The 27,905-nt window shown below is 39.3% G+C and overlaps 1 protein-coding gene across 1 annotated transcript; it reads left to right on the top strand.

Annotated features, from left to right (window-relative positions):
* The first annotated feature begins 11,091 nt into the window (after nucleotides 1–11,091).
* Nucleotides 11,092–26,928, top strand: Gatm (glycine amidinotransferase). The gene is made up of 9 exons (XM_020173522.2): nucleotides 11,092–11,239; nucleotides 12,612–12,830; nucleotides 19,265–19,460; nucleotides 20,667–20,857; nucleotides 21,735–21,872; nucleotides 22,017–22,181; nucleotides 23,478–23,541; nucleotides 24,177–24,293; nucleotides 25,892–26,928. The coding sequence occupies exons 1-9, from the start codon at nucleotides 11,171–11,173 to the stop codon at nucleotides 26,002–26,004; spliced, it is 1,272 nt and encodes a 423-aa protein (XP_020029111.1). The 5' UTR covers nucleotides 11,092–11,170; the 3' UTR covers nucleotides 26,005–26,928.
* Nucleotides 26,929–27,905: the final 977 nt, after the last annotated feature.

Raw genomic sequence — 27,905 nt, 5'->3', positions numbered from 1 at the left:
TAGCTGTTTTCTTTTTCTAAGCCTTGTAACTTAAGAAATGATGGATGTCAAAACATTTTGTAGCCTGAGAGAAAAAGCTCTGCATTGCTCAGAAACTGCCTAGCCTTGTTCACAGGTGAACTCTACAGTGATTTGTATATGGGTTTCCCTGGGTCCTTGCTACTTAATAAACAGCATGGACATCAGCCGGGAGATTGTTAGAAGGGCATTCTCTTGACCATTACAGCTCTTTTAGGATTTTGTCTCATCTTGAAGGTTTTTTGACTTTTGCCAGATACCCCCACTCCTAACACACACACACACACACACACACACACACACACACACACACACACACACAAGAAAAGAAATGCAGACTTGTAGGCTTGTATCAGAATCTATTTCTTAACAAGCACCCCACCTATCTGGATGGGATTTGTGTGCACACCTTGGATACCTTTGCTTGAATACCTATTGCTTCTCTGTGGTCTATATGTAAGGCTTGGAAAACTTCACCCCCACCCTGTGATAAACACCTCCAGTTAAAAACAAAAAATCTTAGGAGGACATCCCTTTTTTATTTTTTTTTTCTTGATAGGTATTAAGTCATAGGAATTTAGATTGCAAGAAACCTTACAGATAATCAAGTTCAACTATCATCATTGCTATGAATTTCAGTAAAATGATCATTTTTTTCCTAGAAAGATTAAAATGTATTCAGGATGTTCTGTTAATGAAAGTAAAAGTATTTGATTCATCTTAGAAAGGCAACCATAAAAAACAGAAGTTTACATATTAAACTTCTTTAATCCTAGCTACTCAGGAGGCTGAGATTGGGAATATCTCAATTCCAGGCCAGCCTAGGCAAAAAAGTTTTGAGACCTTCATCTAAACGGAAGAAGCTGGATATGGGGGGGGGGCATGCCTGTCATTCCAGTGCTGGTGGGAAGCTGAAAATGGGAGGATCCATGGTCCAAGCCAGCTTGATCAAAAAGCAAGACCCTATCTCCAAAATAACCTGAGTAAAAAGGGCCATGGGGTGTGGCTCAAGCAGTTAAGCACCTGCCTAGCAAGTATGAAGCCCTGAGTTCAAACCCCAGTACTGAAAAACAATTTAGTAGTAGTGAAGCAATTTGCTTCAATTATCATGACAGCTTACTGATGTGAAATGTCTGGTGTCCCCTAAAGAGGTATTCATCTTTTAAAATCATATTCCAACACCATATGCTTGTTTTATATCTGTCAAAAGTTGCTGTCTTATACAATAATTTTAGTTTAACTTTCCACAACTCAAAATTACTACTATTTATTACACTAACATTTCCATGAATACAGGAGAAGAGACAAATCTCTCTCTCATCCAAAGAAAAGGGGGGAAGGGGAACTCACTAAGTTTATAGAAGAGAAACCTGGCAAACACAATCATCACCAAATGATCAGGTTTACTACCAGTGATAGGAAGTTATCATCCACCTCCTGATAAGAGGTGATAAGCAGGATACTTTATTTCTGTGATATTCTTTCCAACAGCTCATACCACCAGTCTAATCATCAGAATAACATAAAACAAACCCAATTTGAAGGCTAATTCAAAATATGTGATTTATACTCCTTAAACCATCAAGGACCTAAAAGACAATGAGAGTAAGATACTTTCACAGGATAGAAGAAATCAGGTAAGACATTACAATTAAATGTGATGTGGCAACTGTGATTGGATCCTAGAGCACAAAAAAGGACAGTGGGAGAACTGGTAAAATCCAAATAAAGTCTAGAGTTTAGTTAATAATAATTTACCATGCTGTTTCATTAGTTTTAGCCAATGTACCAGGATCCAGGTGTGATGGACATGGAAAATGATACCATTAAGAGAAAATGAAACACACTGATGAGCATACAAGAGTTCTCTGCACTGTCTTTGTAATTTTTCTATAAATTCCAAATCTACAGTAGAAAATAAAACTTCCCACAAGCTTACAAAAGTACTAAAGTATGCATAGACTTCCACAAGTTTATTTTTTGCCTTCCACAAGTTCAGAAGGAAGACTTATAAAAGTGTTTATCTATGATATGCACACTTAAACCCTCCCTGGGGGGGGGACCTGTGGCACCATTTTGCTAAGCTTGGAAGTCAAAGGTTTACAGATTTGAATTCCCAGACTGTAAAGTCAAAGTCCATTTTCCTGATTCATTTAACTCTTGAAAAGAGAATGGCACTGGAGATGACTCTCAGCAGAGTTTGATGAATTTGGATGGTTCAGTTAGCCTTCCTAGGCCACGGTTATCCATCCCATCTCCAAAATGGAGTTCCTTCCAGTTCTAAAATTCTGTAAATAATGTCTCTGTCAAATATTTTAAATATTGTTTTACAGTGTAGTAACAATTCTAAGGAAAAAAATAAAAATTTGATTTGGCAATTAATTCCATAAACTTGTATTAAGAGGCAATCACCATCGTAGGGACAGGAACTAGAGCCCTTGCTCTCCAGATGTCTCAGCTTGGTCAGAGATATATCTGTAAACAAGCTGTTGCAGCTATGTGATAAGTGCTGTAAAAGACATTAACAAGGTGCACTGATACACAGGAGAAATTGTTTCCCTCTGGCTGTAGAAGTTGGAGAAGCTTTGAACGAGAGAAACTAGTAATAATCCAAGTTTGGTGGTGCATGCCTGTAAACCCAGCACTCTGGAGTCTGAGCTGGATCATGAGTTGGAGGCCAATCTAGGCTAAACAGTGAGACCCTATCTCAAAAAAAAAAAAAACCCAAAAATAAATAAGTAAAAACTAGAAATGCAAAACAGTATTATTTGATCTAACCAGAGTCAGGGAGGAATTAATATTAATTTCCATAGGAGGAAACAATTGGCTATGCATGAAAATTTGGGATTTGAATTTTTTCCAGCATTGACTTAGCTTCTAAGTGAGAAATGTGACTGCTACAAAACTAGGTCAGAAAACCACAAGTGTCTTGTGTTACAGATGCACTCCATTTGGAATGTTGATATGCATAAAATCTGTCTCCTGAGGTGAGTTAGTTGCTGTCACATGAACAACATAACTTTCTAGAAAAGGCAGTGTTGGCTCTCCTAGTCTGTTATTTCTAAATCAGGCCTTCCACAAAAAATTCTACCTCTCAGATCATTGTTTCCATCTTGTGATATTTCTGGCTCAGACTCCAATACGTAGTCTTGGTATTTTGTTTTGCTTTTAAATTTTGAATAACATGTTTAGGGCTTTTAAGAAAAGCTCGCTCTCTCTCTCTCTCTGACAGGGTCTCTAAATGTAGCCAGTCCAAGGAATCCTCCTGCCTTAGCCTCCTGAGTACAGGCATGAACCACTACACCTGTCTCTTGCACAGGCCTTTCTTTAGCAGGAAGAACATCACTCTGGATAAAGTCTTGTCACTTAAATGATTGTGGGTAGAAGATATGAGCGAACACTAGCCCATGTTACTTCTCCATTTCCCAGAGAAATGCCTTTTGCTAGGAGTGCTAATTCTGAAAAGTTTCTCACCATCAACAAGTGAGACAAATAAGAGAGAAATAGCAAACACAGAGCTGAACAAGCCTGGCAAAGTGCACAGCAGAGAGCAGGCATAAGTGCCTTCCCACACTAATCTCCCCTCCTGCCAGATCAGTGTGTGGACGTGAGAGGAGCCAGGTGGCTGTGGGAGGTTTTCTCCCACAGTGTCGACAGTTTTTTTGGAGCAAAACTGCAAGGGAAAATATCTGTGACAACAAGGATTCTTTTTAAGCAGACACATGACCCTTTGCTTCTAAAAGAAGATAGCATTTAGGCTTTTTTTTTTCCTGATTATAAATGTAAGAATGTCTCATACAAAAAAGTACACAAGTTGCAGAAAAGCAGAAAGAACATAAAGATAACCTATTACATTTCTGCCCAAAGATAGACACTGTTATTAAAATTTTGATGAATTTCTTTCTAGGACTTTATATGCATACACATGCAACATGGTTGAGACTATTGTATGCATAATTTTATATTCTGCTTTTTTTCTTTTAATTTAAGAATTTTCTGGGTTATTTAAAAAGCAGAACATTGCTATTAGCAGCTGCATGTTCCATCCTATGATTAAATTCATTTATTCTAAATCCTAAATTTATTCATTAAGAAAAATGTATTTATTCATTTAAGCACCAAGAACTTCACCAAATGTTGAATGTGTTGTAACTTCCTTAACCATTCTCTAGTGGTTTGTCATTCAACCTGTTTCTTATTTTATAGCATTAAAAAACAGATCTAGACCAGAAGTGAAAATAGGAAGTCAGTTTGAAGAAAGAAGCTGAAAAAATACTGGAAGCATTTGGGCTTCGAGAATGAAATGAGGGAGAAAGTCCAAGGATAGTCGTCCTCTCAGCACGATGGCCTTTGCTATGGTTACAGATATTTCCTGCAAAACCAGGAATTGTTTATAGGCAGAGGCATCTTTGTGACACTGATACTATAATGATGGTGATTAACTAACTTCCCTACCATTTCTGGAATTGAACACAAGTTCAGTTTTTTAAAGACTCATTACTATGCAGTCTTTATGGGTACAGCATTATCCTAAGAAGGACACTTATCTGGAAGAAACACTCAGAGACATCCTGGAAGATAAATGGCAGCAAGTGACACAACATGAAGTTTATAGGAAAACATCTAAGATTGGAAAATATTGGAAGTAGTTGGACTACACATATATAGCATGTATCATGCAAGCGATATTTCCCAGAGAATGTATGAGAACATAGAATGGCATAGAAGGTAAAGACATTAGCTTTTGAGTCTTAGAAGCCTGGGTTTGCATTTGATGCCACAGGCCACATGGCAGCTGTTTGCCTCTGACAGATTATTTAAGCTCTGAAGGTTCAGTTTCTTCATCTAAACAAGATAATTATAAGAATGCCTCATAGATGAGTAAATGAGATAACATATGGGAAGCCCTCATCTGGCACATAGTAAGCGTTCAGCAAACAGCTGCAATTACAGATGCTCCTCCCCTACAAAGTGGTTGCATCCCTATAAACCTATTGTAAGTTGAAGATATTGTAAGTCAAAAGCTATCAATTATCATAGCTTAGCAACGCAATACTCTGTAGAGATTCAGTGTTTTTCCCTGGTGATCCTGTGGCTGACTGGGAGCTGTAGCTCACTGCAACCTATCCTCACCTGACAGATTCAGTCTGCATATCGCCAGCCCAGAAAAAAGATCAAAATTCAAAGTATAGTTTCTACTGAATGCATATTGTTTTCACAAAAAAATTATAAATTGAACCACTGGCAGGAACTATGGTTTAGCAGAGTGGAAGTTGTTTTTAAGTGAAAATCAACGAACACTGATTGAGCACTATTATGAGGTAAGGATGTGTGATAAGATCCACACACATGCACACATACTTCTATGTAATCTGAATTTTTCTATATGGGTTAACTTATATTAAAATGATAACATTACCTTTTTCGGAAGGATTTTTGATTTATCATATTATCAACTGACTTCTAAGCAAGTCTTAGTCTCCTCCAAAATACAGGAACATTGGTGATAATGTGTCTTACTAGCATATTGCTGTTTTCAGAATGAATTATATTTACTTCATATGTGTCTATTCTAAAGGAGAACCCCCCTAGTCATTTATCTTTGGTGTTACCTTTCATAATTTTTTAAAGATAAAAAGACATTTTATCCCCAGTGTTCTCTGTGATACATTTAAAGTATTCCCCCTTTGTATTGTAGACAAATACTAATTTAACTTACTTGAAAGAAGGATGCTAGTTCCTGAAAACAGGCATCAGTTCCCCTATAAAAGTCTCAATTTTAACCTGTCCTAAGATCAAGATGACCCAGGAAAGATGTACAAATAGCCAATAAGCACGTGAAAAAATGGCCATCATTAGTCATCAAGGAAATGTAAATCAAAACCACAATGAAATACTTAGTTACACCCACTAGAATAACTATAACCAAAAAGACAGACAATAACTGAGCAGCTGCTAGGATGTAAAGAAATGGGAACCCTATTACACTGTTCTTGAGAATGCAAAGAAAAAATGGAGCCCATTTGAAAAACAGTTTGCCAATTCTGCAGAATGTTAAACATATGACACAGCAATTCCATTCCTAGTTATATATCCAAGAGCAATGAAAACTTATGTCTATACAAAAACCTTATACTTGATTATTCATAACAGCATTACTTATAACAGCCAAGAATTAAAATATGACAACTGTCTATCAACTTATGAATAAACAAACTGTGGTATATCCATGCAAAGGAAAATTATTGGACTTTAAAAAGGAATGCATGCTATAAAATGAATGAACCTTAAAAACATGCTACGTGAAAGAAGCCAGACACAAAGGCCACATATTGCCTGGTTCCATTTATATGAAATGCTCAGAATAGGTAAATTAATACATTAAAAATAGATTTGTGGTTGCCAGGGCCTAGGGGGTGGGGAGTGTCTGACAGTGGGTACAGGGTTTGTTTGGGGAGTGATGAAAATGTTCTGAAATTAGATAGTGGTGACAGATGTACAACACTTTGAATATACTAAAACCCACTGGATTGTGTTCTCTTTTAAAAGGATGACCTTTATCCTATGTGAATTATATCTCAATAAAGCTATTATTTTAAAAAATGAGTGAGATGAGACTGAAACAAGGGCAGTTGTTTTTCCATTAACAAAAATTACCCACCTTATACTCTGATATCAAAACATTATCAGATGAGTTGACCTTTGCCTTTCAGTTTTAAGTTTAGTTGCACCCTAAAAGAGAACTGTTTACTGCTTTTGAATTCCAGAAGGATTTGGGAGACTGAAATGAAAGAGGTAAGAAGGTCCCTTGGGAAAGATTCCAGATGCTTCTTCCTGTTTTCTTAAAGCCAGATCAGTTTGAGTGCTTACTTAAGCTGATACTATTTTGAATACTTGGAGAAAACTTGGGTTTAGCTTCACTGGCGCTACTATTTTACAGCTGTCTTCTGATGAAGGAATCCCTTCCTTAGGAGATGCTGGGCAATGAAAACACAGCTGTTCACAGACATTAAGAATCCTGAAAGGATTTGTAAGCAAACAGTGCAGAGGGTGCCTGCATTAAGAATTTGCAACTCATTTGAAATCAGAGACTGTAAGATGTCAAAGAAGGATGTCTGGGCTTTCAGAGAAACATGGACAACTGACTGATTAAGGCCTGTTTGGTGTCGGGTGCTGTGCTAGGGGCACAGTGGAGGACAAGACAAGCTTCACATTTTTTAAGGAGCCAACAGATCAGCAGGCAATTCCAGGATAGTATAAGTACTATGAGCTAGAACACTGGATAGTGTGGGGACAGGCCAGTCCCACATTTCAGGTCCAGAAAGTTAAGTTTCATCATTTATCCAAATTGAACAGGCAGGCAGAAAACAGAGAATATGAAGGAGAGGAATTAAGGGCTGGGGATGTAGCTCAGTGGTAGAGTGCTTGCCTAGCATATATGAGGCCCTGGGTTCAATCCCCAGCATCAAAAGATGAAGGAAGAGAAGAAGAAAACTCTGACAGAGAAGCTAGAATATTGATTTGATACTTTACAGTGAGGGCCCTATCTTTCTAGCAACCAGATCACTTGGGTTCAGTCTGTAGGATAAGTCCTTTCCCATGTCAAAGTTCCCAGGAATGAGAAGGTTGCTTCTGAGAAGGTCAGAAGTGGGAGGAAGTGATAGTCTTGAGGGAGATTTCATTAAAATCCAATGACTTCAATAGGTTTCACTTTTCCAAGAACTAGAATATCCTGATTCTATCTCTAGGTAGGACAGGATGAATAGACTCTAATAGGTTGTGCACTTCAGCTTCCTATTTTTTTTTTTTTTTGGTGGGACTGGGGTTTGAACTCAGGACTTCATGCTTGCAAAACAGGCACTTTACCACTTAAGCCATCCCTGCAATCCATTTTGCTCTGGTTATTTTGGTGATGGGGTCACACAAACAATTTTCATGGCTGCAATCCTCCTGATCTCAGCCTTCCATATAGCAAGGATTACAGGAATGAGCTGCCAGCACCCAGCCCAGAGCTTCCTTCTTTTTTTTTTTTCCCTGCAGTATTGGGCTTTGAACTCAGGGCCTACATCTTGAGCCACTCCACCAGCCCTTTTGCATAATGTTTTTTTTTCAAGATAGGGTCTCACAAACTATTTGCCCAAGCTGGCTTCAAACCACGATTCTCCTGATCTCTGCCTCTTGAGTAGCTACATTATGGGTGTGAGACACCAGCACCCAGCTTAGAGAGCTTCCTTTTTAAAAAAAAAAAAAAACCTCCATTTTGGCAGTCACACCTCTGGAAATGCAGTGGTTTAAATATTTAAATATTAGGTAATTCATTTGCATGTTCAAAATTCAAAGGCACAATCGGGTTTATAGTAAAAAATTTTCTCTTACCTCTATCCCCCAGTCATCCAGGTCACCTCCTCAGGTGACACATGTGTTCTCAATATCTTGTGTGTCTTTTAGAGATTTTATTAATGAAGTATAAGTAATACTTTTTTAAAAAATCACACCTTTCTTAAATTACATTCTGGCTATGAAGATAAACTTTAGTCACCTTGTTTGAACTTGAGTAAGCCCATCTTTTTTCTGATTTAATTTGGAAGTATCCTACCTGGTTGTTTTGTTTGATTTTTTTAATCTCAGGGCAACATTTTAAAAACTCTGTAGTTTATTGGTTGAAACCAGGTAGTTAGGCCTATCTCCAAAGCAACAGTAGTAATGGAAAAATTGAAAAATCAAAACCTTTCCCCATGTTTCTGATGTGTTTTCCCTTCCCTGTCCTTTTATCCTCTTATCCCCTAAATACACTACTATTCAACTTGACTCTGCATACCAGTAAGTATGAGACCACTGAGATCCTAAAATTGTTGGTTTGGATGAAGTTATCAATGTTATCTATCACCTGTGGGGAAGGGAAAGCAAGAGCTCTCACTCTATGCCATTTCTTCTGAATAAGGTACCAGCTAAGGACCATGCATTGCCAAGGATTGCTACAGATCCTTCACAGAGTTGGCCTAGTACTAGATAAACAACCCAGTATGTTTTTTCAAAAACAAAAAAAGAAAGAAAAGGGTTGGGAGGTTGCTCTGGTTGCTTTTATAACAGTAGGACTTTGGGTGGCTCTATCCACACATTTTCTACTGAATTCTAAGAAATTGCTGGGGATGTTGTGCAAGTGATAGAGTGCCTGCCTGGAAAACACAAAGCTCTGAGTTCAAACCCCAGTACCTCCAAAAAAAAAAGACAAATAAAAACAAAACCTTACATATTCTAAGAAATAAAGGCATGATTGTATGACTATAATTAGAACCCTTAAAAATGTACAACCTAATTACAACTTAGTCTCATTTATTTCAGGCTCCTAATTCTTACATCTGCAAAATTAAAATAGTGTTTTTTAATGACTGACATTTGGATGGCCTCAGATCTCAGACAGAAAAAGGTGTAGGACAAAGTCAAGGTCTTGTTTTGTGTACTTACCAACCTTTTAAATTCCTTTACTGAGAAACGCATCTCTGGTAATCCTAAGTAAACACCATGAGAATTAAACCTCAGAGTGGCTACAATTTACTGTTGGGAGAAAATCCTTTTAAAATTTTTAGAAATGTGAAAGTTTCCCCAGAGCCTTCACTAGAAATGTGACCCTTCACTTGTAAGGTCAAGGGATTTGGTACCAAGTCATAAGGCATTTTTGTATTGATGCTAAGGTATGAACCTAGACTTCCTGGCTCCTTTCACTACATTAAGACATTTAGGGGCCTCTCTACTGTAGAATAGTAACATATTACTTCATATTCACATAACTTAGTGCCACACCAGGTTCTACATCTCTCTTTTTTGGCCCTGGACACCCCCATGTGCCAGGGAAAATAAATGTAAATGTTCTCATTGCAGTAAGAAGGCAACTCAAGAAGACACATCTATAACAGAACCAAGACCAGAGTCCAGCTTTCCCAATTCTCTCTCCAAAGCTCTCCATCCTGATTGTTGCCTTCTACCCACCAATGCTGGAAAACAAGTTTGAAACATCAAAATTTAAAACACAACTCACTGAAAATTAACACTCGCATATTTTGTGGGTGCAAAGATAAAAAACTTGGCCAGGCATGGTGATGCATGTCTGCAATCTCAAAACTCAAGATGCTGAGAGTTCAAGGCCAGCCTGAGCTGCATAGTGAGACTGTCACAAAAAGAAAGAAAGGAGAGGAAAAAAGAAAGAAGAGAGGTGGGGAAGGGGAAAGGAAAGAAAGAAAAGAAATATTCAAATCTAGTCTCTTCTGGGAACTTAAATATTAGATGGAGTTCTGTAATTTTGCTTTTACAATGCTGTAGCAATGAAGACTGCACTGTGAGGGAGCTACTTTTCTAAAAAAAGCACCTTAATCACGTTGAAACAAACATTTTAATACATGAAATGTAAGGTCTATCTGCGGTCCTCCCTTATTTCTGACTCCCCTTTGTCTCTATTTTCATGACTGACTTTCTCAAGCCATGGGCACATAGCCAAAGACCATTTGAAATGGCCAGTGTTCCAAAAACAGCCAACAGGCTAGTGGATGGAAAACGCAGTGCCCAGGTCGCAGATGACCTGCGTCTCAGGTTTGGTCCCTTCCTGCCTCAACCCCCCCAGTGTTGCTTCAAGAAGCCATGTATCTGATCATTAGGTCTTGTCCTTCACTGTAAAATGAGGGGCTGGATCTCCAACATAAGTGAATTTAAACGTACTCACGCTTTGCACATTCAAATCCCGAAATGCGCAATTAAAACATATTGCAGATAATATTAATGTTACTTGGTTGACAGTCGCGTCTTGCAGAGACATCAGGCACCGCGGTGTGCAGTGGACGCCAAAGGACTGACAAGCTAAAAAAAAAAGCGGGCGCGGGGTGCGGGGCGGTGGGGGGCGGTAAGCCGCAGGTTTGAGCGGTTCTCCAAGAGCTCCTAATTCCAGGAGACCCCGGGCCGGCCGCCCCACCACCTGTTCCCGGCAGCCAATGGGCGGCGCGGGGCGCGGGGCGCGGGGCGGGGCGGGGCGCGGGTCGCGGGGCGGGGCGGGGCGCGGCTACAAAAGGCCGCGGGCGCGCGGCACGCACATCCCGCTCCGGGCGCGCTCAGGGAGGCTCGTGCGAAGGCGACGTTCCGCTCGTGGACCAGCCGGGCTGGGGCGATGCTGCGGGTGCGGTGTCTGCGCGGCGGGAGCCGCGGCGCCGAAGCGGTGCACTACATCGGGTCTCGGGTGCGTGCGCCACCGGCCTGCCTCTCCCTCGCCCAGCGGTCCCCGTTCCCTGCCCGGCGCTGCCGCGTCCCTCGCTTCCCCCAGCCGGGGGGTCCTGTCGGGTCCCCAGTGGAAGCTCGGCTTCGCGAGCCTTTGCTGGCCGCCAGGAAGTCGGCGGGTCCTAGGAGACTGGGGTCGGCGCGGCCGCCCCCGCACCGTGCGCTGCACTCTGCGCGTCTCGGGCCGCGGTGACTCGCCGCGCGGGGGACGCCGCCCTCCTCGCAAGACTTTGGTTGGCTCCACGGAGCTTCCCGTTCAGGGACAGGCTTGGGGACGACCAGGGACTCCTTAGTGAAAGTATGGCGTTAGTGGGGTTCATGCCTTACGTAGGCATAGAATAGAGGAGTATTCGGGGAAACGCGTATGGGGGCGGATGATGGGAGAAGAGTAGGATTCGGGGACCAAGAGCAAGCAAGTCCCTAGTCCAGACGAGCTGAGTGAGTTCACCCTGTCCCCAGGATGTCCGCATATGGCTGCAGACCCTCCCTTTCTCCGACAGGAATAGCTCTGGCAGTTTGACTCCCCAGCAACTGGTTCCGGAACAGCTGCTACTCTCCCTCTTGCTTTGGTCTCCACCGCTGTGCCTGTCCTGCCTTCTTCCTAAAGCTTTTAAACAGAGACTTAGGGGTCTGGGGGTGTGCCTAGTGGGTAAGGGACTCCATGCTCTAGATTTTATAGCCCCTACATTTTAAAAAGTTTTTTTTTTTTTCAAATGCTTAGATCTCCTTTTTAGTTTAAATTTGTGCCTGGTTTAATCGTTGTGTTGGCTAGGGAACTGTCGACCATCTATAATATGGAGCACGTGACAGCTGGTCATGACAAAGAATGTGAAGTGTATGTCAGGTGACAAAATAATTTGTTTAAAGCTGATTATTGTGAACGATAAGGTCCTTTACAAATGCTTCCACATTGTTATTTGAAGAAGAGGGGCAAAAGCCTAATGGTTACACTTGATACTAAAGGGGAAAGGAGGTTCCTTCCTCCAGCTGGTCCTGGCAAAGGAGTTATGGGGCAGTTATCTGGAAGGAGTGAGGCCCATCATCTGTGGAAGTTACTGAAAGCTGGTTAAAGCTTGTTTGTAAAGCTGTAGATGGTGTGTGTATGGTTACTGGAGAAAAAAATACCTTGAGTTTCTTTTTAAGAAGGTAAAAATCACCTATAGTCACTCTATACCCAGGCACCATTAACATCTTGTTTTACCATCTCCTAACGGATTCTAATTGTTTGACTGTATTATGCTGAGTTTACACCCTTTTGCCCCATCTCACTTTCTCCTACCCCCGACGTGTGGAATAGGGCTACACAATAATCTTTTTGTTGTTGTCCTTGAAAGCTTGGAAGAATCTTAACTGGATGGGTGCAGCGAACTTTCCAGAGCACCCAGGCAGCTACAGCTTCCTCCCAGAATTCCTGTGCAGCTGAAGACAAGGCCACTGACCCTCTGCCCAAGGACTGCCCTGTCTCCTCCTACAATGAATGGGACCCTTTAGAGGAAGTGATAGTGGGCAGAGCCGAAAACGCCTGTGTTCCACCATTCACGGTGGAGGTGAAGGTAAAGCAAAAGCGTTCATGTGTCTGGAAACCAGTTCTCTCACCAGCAGTCTGGCTTCTGCTACCACCCTCTTCTAACTACTCTCATTTTAGCAGGGGTTAATTTTGTTATCTTGCTTGATACCTCTTTGATATTATTTACAAAAATTTCTTCCTTCCTTAAAACCTCCCTGGGACACTGTGAGACCTTTCTTGGTTACATTAATTCTTTCACTGTTGCTCAGCTCTTTTCCCTTCAGAATGCAATGTTGGATTTGAGCAGAACTTCACTTTTGGTGCTTTTCCCTCTGCCACCCTCACAGTTTCAGCTCCCTCCCCCACTCTGGTCCAGACCTCTGGCTGAACTCTGTCTAGATCAACACTTTAAACTCCTTAGTGGATATTGCCACAGGACCTCAAACTTGGAATATCTAGAATTCAATTGCCAGACACCTCTAATCCAGAGACTTCTTCATTCCTTCCTTGTTAATTTTTGGCATTCCTATTTTAATCAAGTTAAAGCACCAGTTTTCTTTGATTTCTCCTTCAGTCACATCCTCATTATCTGTCAAGTCTTGTCAAAGTGAATCTTGTCCCTGACCCTGTGCCTCTGCCATAGCTCATCTGTCCCTGGACTATTGCTGTTAACTCACAACTGTTCTCCCCCATTCACTCCTCTCTCTAGACCATACTCCAGCTGCTATCAGAGTGATTGTGTATGTGTGTGTGTTTGTGTGTGTGTGTGTGTGTGTGTGTGTGTGTGTGTACAAGGTGCTGGGAGTTGAACTCAGAGCCTACACCTTGAGCCACTTCCACCAGCCCTTTTTTGTGATGGGTTTTTTCAATAGGGTTTTGCAAACTATTTCCCAGAGCTGGCTTTGAACCACAATCCTCCTGATCTCTGCCTCCTGAGTAGCTAGGATTACAGGTGTGAGCCATTGGGGCCCAGCATATCAGAGTGATTTTTAAACCCAAATTTGATCATGTTACTCACCATGCTCCCAGCACTCTTCCGCTTTGCTAGCCTTCCCTCCTCCACTCCCCCATCTGCATTGCCGAGGATAAAGTCCTCATGGTATTCGGGATTCCGCACAAGCTGGCCTTTTGTCTGCATTTCCAGGACTCCCCATTTTCAATCATTGCCCCATCTTAGAGATATGCCAGTGTGGGAGGTTAGCAGATACCCATTGCTATTTAAGTTGTTATTTCATCTAACATTCTGCCCTGCTCTCCAGCAGACTTTGTAAGACAAACACATAAGCAGCTGACAAGTCCTACCAAGCCCTGTGCCTTCGTCCCCACCTCAGTCTTTCCCGCCTACTTTCCTGCTCCCTTTTGTCTTTAGTTTAAGCCCATCACTATCTAGCTCCGGAATACCTTTCCCTAAACCTTCCAGATTTTCCCTGGCAACAAGTAATACCTCCCTTTTCTAAAACTCCTGCTATTTTTTATCTGTGGGATATTCTTATGACCAGAACCCCCATGGGCTTGTGTTCAGGTGGTATGCTGCATAAGGGTCCATTCTACATTGTAGACAATCCTAAGCTCCCATCAATAAGTGATGACAAATATACCTTCAATGTACTTAAGTTTTTACTGAATTGTTACATTTTCACTTGTAATGTGCATTGAGGAAATAAGTTCTGCAACAGCATTTCCATCATCATTGGAAATAATGCCTACCATGTAACCAGGCTCTAGAGGTATTAACATCAAAGAACTTCCTTTCTGTTTGGAGAGATACAGTGTTCAGTAGATGAAAACACGAAGCATCTTACACCAAACCAACTCTAAGGCAGTTGCAGTGCCAGGAGAACTACGGAAAAAGCAATGATCAAGTGTTGGATATTTAGGAAGCCCTCTGGAAGAAAGTGATTCTTGGCAGTACTGCTTGCTTGCTAGGCAAACTCTACCACTTGAGATCCATCTCCAGCACTTTTCACTTAGGTCGTTTTTCAGACAGGGTCTTGCTTCACACCTCCTCCCCCTGCAGGGCCTCCTCAGACCAAGATCTTCCTACCTGTGGCCTCCTGGGTTACTGGGATAACAGAGTCATGCCACCATGCCCAACTTGTTTTGTTGAGATGGGGTCTTGATAACTTTTTGCCCAGGCTGGTCCTGACCTGTGATCCTCCTACTCTCTGCCTACTGAGTAGCTGGGACTACAGATGCAACCTACCACTCCTGGCCAAAAAGAGATTCTTGAGTTAGAACCGGACAACAGAGCAATGGAAAAAATATCTTCTAATTGTTCTGAAACTATCTTTGGTTCCGATATTTGAAATTTGAAGAACAGGTTAATTTACATGTCATCTCCATACTTTAAAATTAAAAGGCATGGTCTTTTAAAGTATTTTCTTGAAAAGTAGTTGGCCCATCTCCTGGCCGTTTTAATTGAGTGATACTAAAGTTCAAATTCAGGCAATAATTGCTTGAATTTTTTGAAAAAATTGCTTGTCTTTAGAATTACTGACTTTTATAACATGTGATGGAGTCAGAATTCACAGACATTATTTTGAGTTCTTTGTCACTTGATTTATGACCTTGGACTTTATAGCTTCATGGTCTTATGGAAAGTATACCATGCTAAAGTCAGGAGATAGGGTTGAATTAGGTATTTGATAAAAAAAAGCTTGATAGCTAGTCTTGGTTTATTAGCTATTTGACCCTGTACAGAATTCCACAACTTTCTAGGTCCCAGTAAAATGAAGATACTAAGACGTTTACTATTTGACAAAGTTAAATTTGATAGTAAAAGGTTACATGCTGAGTATGTGGAAGGTCAAAACTATAACTTTTTATAGCTGTATGGATCCAGTTTGCCAATTTTACATTATAAAGACACATTGGGGGTGAAGTGGTTATAGCTACAAGTAGCATCAGCAGTACTGATTGCATTCATTTTTCTGGTTATTTCTGTTTTAGACGACAGGCTCAGCTAGGCATTGAGAAGAGAGTAAATGGAACACATGCATGGCCCCTAGAACAATGATAAGAATGACACAGATAAATCAATCAGCTTGAGGACAGTAAGAGATGAAATAATGTGCAAAACTGTTTAAAGGCAATTAGAACAGAAGATGTGTTGGAAGATGTGTTAGAGAAGTTGAAGAAACCAAAGAACATGGCTATGAGGAAGCACAATTTTTTCGAGTGAAATAGCCTTTTGTTCTGTAAAACATACTTGCTTTTGTCTTTTAAAAAAATAAAACCCTTGATAGAAGACCTTCTATAAAATATGAAATTAAGGCTAATAAAAATATTAATAAATGTAATATAAATTTATATAAGTTGCTAGAAAAGTTAAAAGTAAGTTTCTATTGATAATTATTAGCCTTCCAAAGATAGTATTTAGAAGTTCATTTGGCAAACCCGCATAAAGGATTTCAAGCTTTGGAGGACTATAAAGTTTCCAGGAATTCAGCCATATCCCTTCAACAGGTTATTAAAAACATGATATGCTGAGCTTCTAATACAGCAGTTATTATCTTGCAGACACTTGGTAAATGATTGCTAACTCATTTGTCATGGTATAAAGGAAGTGCAAACAATTTCCAGCTAGCTCTTGGAAAATGTAGTTTGCCCTGATCATTTGGACTTTGTCCAACCTTTGCCAGATTACAGCTCACACTTGTTCAAATAACTTTTTCCTCACAGGAAAGTTGACTTAATATATATCAAGGCAAACTTTACTGTGCACATATAGTCACACAGGATACATTGGAATGGATTTAGAAAGACAGCATAACCATGTGTCCACTATAATTCAGTGTTCACTTTTCAAAGGTCTCTTGTCCCTTAGTGGATTGTAGGAGATGTGCCTAGCATGAGAAGGAGAAACTGGTGAATGGATGGGGAGTACCAGGATGCATCCAAGAGGAATAAAAAGAGTCAGTATTATCCTCTCTTTTTGGATGCTGCTGCAGAAATTCCTAAGAGTAGAAAACTGGAGTGCTTTTTTATTTGTTTGTTTGGTCTTTGAAAGAGTAGACTGGCCTTAAAAAATATTCATATGTTTAATGCTGATAACATTTTTCATGGGTCAGAAATTAGCCCTGCTATTTTACTATAGATATTGAAAAGTATAGGAATTAGTTGATGATTCTGAACAGTGATTAGCAAATTTTTTCTGCATAGGGCCAGATAACTCAGACGTGTAGAACTGAGATCTGCATTGCAACTACTCAACTCTCAACTCTGCCCCTGTAATACAGAGGCAGCCATGAGCAGCATGTGAAGAAATGAGTGTCTCTATAAAACTTTGTTTATAAAAAGAGTCAACAGGCCAAATCTGACCTTAGTTTATCAATCCCATTTTTAGAGAATCTTCATGTTTTCTAAAGATCTTCTTTCAGCTTATTCCTTATCCTGTAGGCTAAGTACCAGACAAGTTGATGTGACTCTAGATACTGAGCGACCAAAAGGCAAGTCAAATATCATATACTCGATATTTATCAGACTAAGGCGATAATGGGAGTAGAGACACAAGCCTAAAAAAAATATTGTCTTTAACATTGAAGAGCCAGACATTCAGATATTTAGTCCAGTTTTGATGGACAAAAGCCCTTGGGAACAATATGAACTATGATAAGCATTCTAGTTTTTAAAGTTTTGTACAGGGATAGTGACTCAGACCTGTAATCCTAGCTACTCCAGAGGCTGAGGTCAGGACACTCGGGATTGGAAGCCAGCCTAGGCAAAAAGTTCACAAGATGCCCTTTCAACCAATATCTGGGTATAGTTGGTTGTGACTATCATCCCAGCTACACAGGAATCGTAAAATGGGGGATCATGGTCTGGGTTGGCCTGGGTATAAACTTGAGACCTTATCCTCAAAATAACTAAAGCAAAAAGGGTGGAGGAGTGGATAGAGCACCTGCCTCGCCAGTGCAAGGTCCTGAGTTGAACCCCGATACCCACCCATCCCCAAAAATGCTCAAAAGAGTAAAACACAGCTAAGTCCCTTATTATATTCAGAACACTGTTAGATTAAGAGTCAGGGCCCTGAGGTTCTAGGTCTATTTGTCCAGGTAGTAAGCAAGCATGTGACCTCCCTGAGCCTCTTTCCTTGCCCTGCCTCTTGGACTGCCAGGACCACCAACTGAAAGAAAATCTAATTAGAGTAGACACACTTAAGATGTTACCCCTGTCACTTCTTTTTAGTAATTATCACTGTCTGCAAGTATCTTGATTTATGTGGAAACTCCTTATATCTGACATGATCAGGACTGCTGTTGGTTAATCGATGATACAAAGAAACATTTAAAAAAATACATGCTTTATACATTTTTTCAACTAAAAATATATAAATATATAAGGCTTTGCTAATCTTTTGATGAAGATCCAAGGCATTTTTGTAGAGTCTGGATTCTCTGACTAGAGTTCTGCTTCATCTGTTTTGACATATTATAAAATGCAAAATGTGTACAAATGTATTTCTTTAAATCAACTGAGAACTTAGACACATGCAAAGCAACCTGAATGAAGAAGCTTTCTAGATTTTTACATTTTTGCATAAAACTTCTGGAAATTTTCTACATGTTAAACTTTTCTCAGTTACTAAAAATTTGTGAATTTGTTTATCAGATCACTTTCTTCTATATCTAAAAAGCCTGAAGTGATGTGGAGAGGGGAGGTGTGTTTGATATGAGTCACAGTGATTAGGAAGTACCAAACCCAGACTAGTGACTTGGAAAGCCAGTAATGGTTTTTGTTTTTTGTGGTTCTGGGGTTTGAACTCGGGGTCTGAACTTGGGGTCTTCACCTTAAGCCATTCCACCAGCCCTTTTCTGTGGTGGGTTTTCTCGAGATAGGGCCTCACAAATTATTTGCCTGGGCTGCCTTCAAACTACAATCCTCCTGATCTCTGCCTCCTGAGTAGCTGGGATTATAGGTGTGAGCCACTGCTGCCTGGCTCAGTAATGGATTTTTAAAAGCATATTTGAAAGTATGTCCCTAATCTTAACAGGGACAAAATATCTTTTTTTTCTTGCCCACAGACTATCTTGAGGTAATATTTTCCAGACAGAATTCTGAGATACATTGATAGCCCATGGTTTTTTTTTCATACAGGTGTTTTTCATTCCCTTATGCTAGTTTGTCTCTTGCTTAATTTCATTGACAATCTGTAACAAGGGGTGCTGTGTCCTGTTTTGTCTGTGAAGCATGGCCAAGTCTGTCTGGAGGTTGACGTGCTATTAGTGGCTGGGCATGAGATCTGAGGCAGAAGGATCAGAAAGGCTTCCAAATGTCAAGATAATTTAGAGTTCTTCATTCAACAAAAATGGAGCAGAGAGCCAGTGTGCTCAATGCTGGGGATCAACAGTGAACAAAACATGTCCCCCTCTCAAGTCTCAGTTCTGTTACATTGTACAAAGAACTGTTTTCCACTCATGAACCTACTTTGAATTATATTTTTCTACTGTAATTATTTCATTTACTTTCTTCTACTTCTAGGCCAACACATATGAAAAGTACTGGCCATTTTACCAGAAATATGGAGGGCATTATTTTCCCAAAGATCATTTGAGAAATGCTGTGGCTGAAATTGAAGAAATGTGCAATATTTTAAAAATGGAAGGGGTGACAGTGAGAAGGCCTGACCCCATTGACTGGTCGCTGAAGTATAAAACTCCTGATTTTGAATCCACGGGTAAGTGCCTCGACTTTGAATTTCTTTCTTGAATATGTATGAAGAAAGTTCTGAAAAATTCTTGGAGAGTCCTTGTTTTATTATTCCCTCAAATCTTTAAAGGTTATTTAGGAACAGTTTGGTTCATTTTGATATGATTAAGAGATTGACATTCTAACCTCCATAGTAAATCTGGTGGTTCTTGAAAGAAGCAGTTTTTCTTAAACTTTATGGTCATCTCCTTAACACAACAACAATGAATTCCATTTACTTTTCTTTAAGAACAGACTTTTTGATATTTATTTATTTTGTGATGCTGAGGATTGAACCCAGGGCTTTGCACATGTGACGCAAGCACTTTGACACTAAGCTATATACCCCTAGCACTTTCTTAGGAACAGAAAATACTCTTTTTCCCCCCTGGCAGTTCTGGGGTTTGATTCAAGGCCTTACACTTGCCAGGCAGGTAATCTACCACTTGAACCACTCTACCAGCCTGCCATTTTCTTTTTAACTGGCATCGATGCACAGCTATTCATGTGCTTAAGTTCTGACTATAATTTATAGTTCCAGAATGATTCTTGGCCCACTTTTCATTTTGTGACATTGATAACTCTCTAAGAACCCTGCTTCTGTATAGCAGGAAAGGAACTGACAAATGGAGAAGGCTTGGTGGTTCAAGATCTCCTTGAACAACCACTTTACTGCTTCATTTTTATTCTTTCCCTTTTTTGCTTGGCATCTCCACCCTTACACAGAAATCATTTCTTTTTTTAGCGTCTATTAATTGTATATTATTATTTTAGCATATATTAATTGTATATTAATCCCCCTTTATTCACCCTTTCTTATCCCCTCTCCTGCTTTCCCCAATAGTCCCCCCTTTTACAGTCATGTCTTTTTCCTCCTCAATTCCACATGAGAGAAATCATGCAATAATTGTCTTTGTGACACTGCCTCATTTTGTTTGACAGGACTTCCAGTTCCATCCATTTTCCTGCAAATGACAAAATTTCATTCTTCTTTATGACTGAATAAAACTTCATTGTATGTATATTAACAATCTAGCATGTATCATTCCATTTTCTCCATCTTCTAATTGTGTATATATACACACAGATACAAGGTTTTTAGTAATTGTTTTACCAAAACACTAGATCGTCTTACATACCCTCTCTGTCTTGGAAATCTGCATTACGGTGGTTGTGGAACGCTTTGATCTGACAGGTTTATACGGTGCGATGCCACGTGACATCCTGATAGTTGTGGGAAATGAAATTATCGAGGCCCCCATGGCATGGCGTGCACGCTTCTTTGAGTACCGAGCATACAGGTCAATTATCAAAGACTACTTCCACCGTGGTGCCAAATGGACAACGGCCCCTAAGCCCACAATGGCTGATGAGCTTTACGACCAGGTAGGTCCCTGATTATGGGCTAGCTTATTGGTAACTCTTCTAAATAATCCACACAGAGTAAGACCCAAGCCTTGTATGCACATATGAATAATAAAACAATAAAAAAAAATTTAAAAATTGTCTTACTGAATATGTGCTGACTTTTTTCTTGTCATTATTCCCTAAAGAACACAGTGTAACAATTTTTTTATTGCATTTACATTGCATAGGTAGGATAAGTAATCTAGAGATGATTTAACATATACAGAAGGCTACGCATAGGTTATATGCCAACAGGGTTTGAGCATTCGTGGATTTTAGTATCTATCAGGGGTCCTGGAAGTCTCCCAGCAGATACTGAGGGATGGCTGTGTTTCTCTAATTAAAACATTTGTTACTTGATCATTTATAGAAAAAAGTTTTAAATCAAAATTTCTTCTAGAAGTTTAAAGACTGAATTAATTCCACCACACCCAAGTTGGCAGGGGAAGCATGGTGTCTCATTTTATGATACAAGTTAGGCTCAGGACCACATTCCTTTTCTAAAAGAGCATAATGACTTCATCCTGCTGGCTCTCAGTATTCTAGATAGCTGCATATATGTGTTCATGGGTCCTGGAATATTTTCAGAATCAATTACTGCCATACACTTGCTTCTAAGTATTACAAAATTGCTGTGGTGCCTAGTTTTTTATTTTGTTGTGGTGGTACTTTTGTGTTTTGGTTTGTTTATCATGGACCTACATCTTTCCTATGCATACTTTAGTCTAGAACTGAATAGTAGTATTTAGGGAAATGATGATGTTGAACTAATTTTTTTATTTAATAATGCATGTCCTTGTAAATAAATTCCTTATGAAACCAATGCATTGCATGTGTTCATTCTTGTTCCAACTAGGATTATCCCATCCACTCTGTGGAAGACAGACACAAATTGGCTGCTCAGGGAAAATTTGTGACTACTGAGTTTGAGCCATGTTTTGATGCTGCTGACTTTATTCGAGCTGGAAGAGATATTTTTGCACAGAGAAGCCAGGTTGGTAAAGGATGACTCTGAAATTCCATGCTATCTTATTGTATTCTTTATTTCTAAATTAAAATAGTTTAATCCTACATATTTTTAGTTTTCTACACATAGAACCAAATCTTTACAGATTGCGTGTCTTCCTTTTATTTTCAGGTTACAAATTGCCTGGGCATTGAGTGGATGCGTAGGCATCTTGCTCCTGACTACAGAGTACATATCATTTCCTTTAAAGACCCCAATCCAATGCATATTGATGCTACCTTCAACATCATTGGACCTGGTCTTGTACTTTCCAACCCTGACCGACCATGTCACCAGGTAAGAATTTGTGAGACACTGGAAAAGCAATGGAGCCTCGCAACCTTATTTTAAGTACTTCCATGGTTCTAATGGTCGTAAGTGACAAAGTTAGTATTGTTCAATAGTATTCTGATCAAACATTAGATTGCTTATTGTGTATTTATTACAAAATGTCCAACACTCAGAAATATACATCATTGCTGTGATAATTAGTATCATCAAACTTTTGACTTTAGTTGCTTGCTATTGTCAAAACATCAAATTTGTGCATATGAGTGTATTTTTATCTAACAGTGATATTAGCTCATAGTTTGCAAATAGCAGTTCCACACCACTGAATTCTAAACAAATGACTTCTGCATGATTACAGCAATGCCACTGGGTAGTGGGTGTCTTCTCTATCCAGTGGGTCACACTCTCTTCAGCCAGACCCGCTCTACAGGAAGGAATGGTGTCACTGCAGTGCAGCTGGTCTCGTTCCCTGCAGCCTTCTACTTTCTACCTGCTGCTTTCTAGGTCCAATTGGGCAGTAAGGGATATTTGTGTTATTTGCAAGGCCACAGTACGCTTTTTCAAAGCACTTTTATACTGTGTTACAATTCATGTCTGCCCCTTATTTTCAGACCCAATGACCAAGATTCAAGACATTGTAATACAATTTATTAATAAACTAATTGGGTATATGGTATGAACATAAAGATGGCTGACATAATAAGTAACTAATGATGATTATAGTTTGTCAAGAATAAATCCCTAACATTTGCCTTTATACAATGGCCAGAAAGTGACGGACTATTAAGTAGATGGATTATGAGTTTGACAATCATATTTTTATTTTCTTCTAACTAACTGGTTAGGAAATATTGTTATTTTCTTTAATGAGGCTGTCTTAAGGAAAGTATCTTTGGTATTTTAAGTTTCTGAAACCTGAGAAAAGCTTTAAAAACTTTAATATCTCTTTTTACTTTCTAACTTTAATCTGGGGTTTATCTGTACATTTTAAATTAGAATTTAAACAAAATCATCCAAACACTGAAAATCTTACTTCCTTATTTTGGCATTTGCAAAGACAGCTTGCCAAGAGGAATTGTTAATGATAAAGCTGGACATGGTGGTGCACACCTGTAATCGCAGCTATTGGGAGGCCAAGGTGGGAGAATCATGAGATCAAGGCCAACCTGGGCTACATGGCAAGACCCTGTCTCAAAAAAACAAATCCATAAGTAAAAAAAAAATTTAAAGATAAGGACTACTAGAGACCAAGAATAATAGTAAATATGGATTTAAGCCTTTGGGGTTTATTTCATTTTGCAGATTGATCTTTTCAAGAAAGCAGGATGGACCATAGTTACTCCTCCAACCCCAGTCATCCCAGATGGTATGTTTACTATAATATACTTAGTCATGTCACTGACTCTCACCTATAGAGAGCAATCCACATTTTTAGCAAACTGGAGAAAATGTTTCACCACTAAGGAATAAAGTGGTGACTTGGTAGTAGGACTGGGCTGGCATTTGTGTTTGCAACTTTCTCTCCCACAGAAAGTGAAAGTGAGAAGACAGAATAAAGCAGCATTACATAAAGCAAGAAGTGACTTTTAAAAGAAAACAAGTTGAAGTCCAACTGTGTGGTGAAAATGTATTGATTTATAACATTTACAGATAAACTATCATAAGTTGAAAATAAGTTTTCAGGGCTAGAGATACAGCTCAGTTGTCAGTTTAACACTTTTTAGCATGCTCAAGGCCCTCATTCAATCCCCAGTGCAGGCAGGCAGGCAGGCAGGAGCAAGCTAGGTACGGTGGCACAAGGAGGATCCCAAGTTCAAGGCCAGCCTGGGCTATTTGGCATGACCTTAACTCAAAAAATAAATAAATAAGTAAAACAAGTTTTCACATGAAAAGTAATTTAGGGAAAAGAATTGAGCTGTCACTTTAATATCCTTCCCTTATAAGTCCTGCTTTAAACAAAGCTGCTACCAGACATGGTTTAACATTTGTTGCTATTTTCAGATCATCCACTCTGGATGTCATCCAAATGGCTTTCTATGAACGTCTTAATGCTAGATGAAAAACGTGTTATGGTGGATGCCAACGAAGTCCCAATTCAAAAGATGTTTGAGAAGCTGGGTATGTATGATACATGTAAAATGTCTGTCACATGTGAAATGTTCAACAAAAACTGAGGAAATGGCACGAGGTCTGATGTATGGTTTATGAAATTCAATTTCTATTCCTTTTAGAGTGTCCAATTATTATTTTGTCAAATGGCCAGTATTTCTGTTCTCAACAAGCATAGCTTCAAAAAGTTGCAGCTGTATCCAGAGCCCCTGAAACACTTCTGTAGCAATAAGTTTATCCATCTTCCATGACTCAGTCCCTTTTCTGAGACCCATGTGTGGAATTACCTCTTTTGGATTGGTCAGCCCTTCCCCAAATAAGAAATTACTAAGGATCCTTTAAAAGTAGGTCAGTATTTTAAAGGCCTTATAATGGTGCAGATAGAGAAGTGGCTTGTGTGTACTTGGAGCACTGTTAACAAAGTACTGAAATGCAGTGGAGGTGGCAGGAGATCACTCAGCTTTGAAATGAAGAGCAGGCCTGGGATTTACTCCCAGGGGGGAGTTTGCCTACCCACATACTTAAAATTCAGAGCAATGATTCTGATGCTATTGATAAAAATGTTGAAAGAAAGACTGTTCATAAGAGCTATTGTATAGAGCACAGATGTGTGTGTATTCATCACCCTTAATATACTTGACATACACTGAGTGGCCATTAAATAAGAGCCAGGAAGTTTACTTGTTGAAATTGAGTCATTAAAAAGTTACCTTGTATTTCAGGTATGCTATCCAGAAGAAATTATTTGTTCCTTTGTTGCATTCCAAGATAAGATAAGATAGGTTTTTCATGTTTAAAAGTTCACCCCTTATCCCAAATCCACTTCTAACACCTGTCCAGACCCCATTCTTAGTCTTCAAAGTCCTAATAAGCCTCACCTCTTCAAAAGAGTCTTTCTGGATGATTCATGTATCCTTTCTCTCCCTATAGTAGCTCTGTAGCTTACCTAACCCATCAAAACAGTGAAAGAAGAGAAGAGATTATCTTTTTAAAACCCTACCATGTCTAAGTATGACAGAATCTTCCTAAATATCCTTGCTTTAAATAGCCCTTGCACATCACAGGCATGACATTATAGATGGTACCATATTAAACTAGCTCTCTAACTAGCTTTGGTATACATATAACCATACAATCCAAATATTAAAATATCATCTTTGGTCATTTGTTTCCTTAAGTTGACCTAGCAAGGTTAATCTGTATCAGAGAAACTCTCTTTATATCTGACTATGTAAAATTCACTTTTCGGGTTGACTAAATTATACTTTTCCAACTAAATTAACATGGTAAAATTAGAAACAGTCTTGAAATTTTAGTACTTGATTGTTTTTGAACATGTGGTAGGCATACCTGCTCGTTCAGTCTGTTGACTGTGAACAGTTGATAGAACAAAACTTCAGTCTGTTTCTAGGTGAAGATTTGCTATTAGCAGTGAGACAGAGTAGATGAAATATAGCTTCTGAAAACAAAAGTGGGAAGAGACTGTTCTGGGTTGGGCTGTCCTGAAGATTAGAACCATAGGCTTCCACCAAATATTTAGGCTTACTTTCTAAAGGAGACTTCGTGTTAGTCCGTGGAACTGACCTCGTCCCTCTCTTTCAATGCAGGTATCAGTGCCATAAAGGTTAATATCCGTAATGCCAATTCCCTGGGAGGAGGCTTCCATTGCTGGACCTGTGATGTCAGGCGCCGAGGCACCCTTCAGTCCTACTTTGACTGAGCAGGTCTGGTGGGGCTTGTAGCATTGCCCCAGATACACCTGAGAAGCTTAGAGGCAAGGTTCATTCTCCTGCTTTAAAAAGTGCATGTACTGTAGTGCTTTAAACAATCATATCCTTAATAGGGGTCTCAAGCCTGGTTTACTTTTATTATTTTTCTTTGATATAAGGAAAATAACTTCTGCTAGGTACTGCTTTCTTCTGAAGTTATTTACTATTTGGCTTCAAGTATAAAACTTGGGAGAATCTGTACCAAGACAAAAATTAGTCACTTGAATAACTTGGCCACTAATATTTAACCATCTACCTCTGTTTTTAATTTTCTTTCCAAAAGGCAGCTTGAAATGTTGGTCCTAACAATTTGTTTTTCCCTTTTTGGTGGACTCGTGAATATTTGTATGACTTCTTTTTTCTAAATGAGAGAAAACGTAAAAGTACACACATCCGAAGTAGAACCAAATAATTGTCTCTTTTTTTCAAAGAGAAATCTGGGTAGCTTTTTTTTTTTTGAAAGAATTTAAACTATGCAAACATTTAAGTGAATTTTCCATGAATGTTCTTAATATTCTCATCTCAACATTTGTGATATGTACAACTAAAAACCTTGTCATACAGCTTACCTCATTTCAAGTGAAGTATTTTGATCTTGCTCCTCTCTTTCCAAAAATTTACAGAATATTTAGTGTAATAGAATATAACTATCAATTCCCAGCTCTAAATTTTAATGTTTAATATCTAATAGATACACTGCGTCTTTGGTAATCTAAGATTTGTTTACATATGAGCAAATAATTTAAAGCATAGACTTTAAAAGCATTTTTAAAAAACTAGTGGAGATAAAAGCCTGTATGTGATGTGAAATAATTTTAATGTTGGATATTGTACGTGTATTTTTATTCTAATAAACTTTTGTGTTCCAAATTGGATTTTATTAGAGTTCTTGACATCAGTCTAGTTACTGTAGTGTATATAAATTAAAGAATGTGTAGCTCTTGGGACAGAATTCTAATTCTCTGAAATAATCAAATATGCATCCCAAATTTAAAACTGATACTGGTATTTAGAAATACTTAACAAAGTCAGATTTAGTTTATTAATTTACTCATTCAAAAATATCTCAATATCTCTGAACATAGGACTACTCCTAAGCCCCAGAAAGGAAAGGGAGTCTTATTAGCTCTGAAGTTAATGAATGCTTTTTTACTCGTAAGTCTGCATAGGATGTATACTTTGAAATGAGTCACAAGTTTCAACCGTTCCCTTGCCAATTCCTTTAACTCCTTTATGACCCTGTGTCCTTTTTCATCCATCACAGAAACTCCTGTCAGTTCTACACTTGGACAGAATCCTGCTTGAGAAGTCTTGGAGTTGTGTGGATAGGTACATACTGATGGCCTCATCTACTCTGCACCCTCTGCATATGCCTCAGTACCTATTCTACATCTTTACTATATTCTCTTCGCTGGTCGTGTTGTTTCATTTTTCTTTGAGAAAACAGAGACATCAGCCATTACTTCCCTCAACTTCTGTCCAGTCTACAGATTTAGGCACATTTGGTTAAAGTTCTCTGTCTTTCCTGGCCTAAAGCAGCTAAGTTTTTAGGGAGAAAAGTCAGGCTTTCATTGCAACTCTTGCATTGACTTCACCCACCATCTAAAAGAGACATATCTTTCAGTGCTGCAGAAAAAGCTATGAATCTTCTAACCAGGTCTAATCCACACAACCATCCTTTGATCTAATCTGCCTCTTCAGAAACTTGCCTCATCAACTATCATCTGTTTTATAATTCCAGCACTGTGACCCATGTGTGCAGTGTGATATGTCTCCCCACCTCAGAAAAGTCATATGCTCAAAACAGTTCTTTATATCACATTTTATACCCCTGATCCATGATCAAGGCTTT

The sequence above is a fragment of the Castor canadensis genome, chromosome 2 (genome assembly GCF_047511655.1).
Source record: "Castor canadensis chromosome 2, mCasCan1.hap1v2, whole genome shotgun sequence".
Taxonomy (NCBI): domain Eukaryota; kingdom Metazoa; phylum Chordata; class Mammalia; order Rodentia; family Castoridae; genus Castor; species Castor canadensis.
Note: the sequence above shows the minus strand (reverse complement) of the source record. Positions and strands in the feature narration are given on the sequence as shown.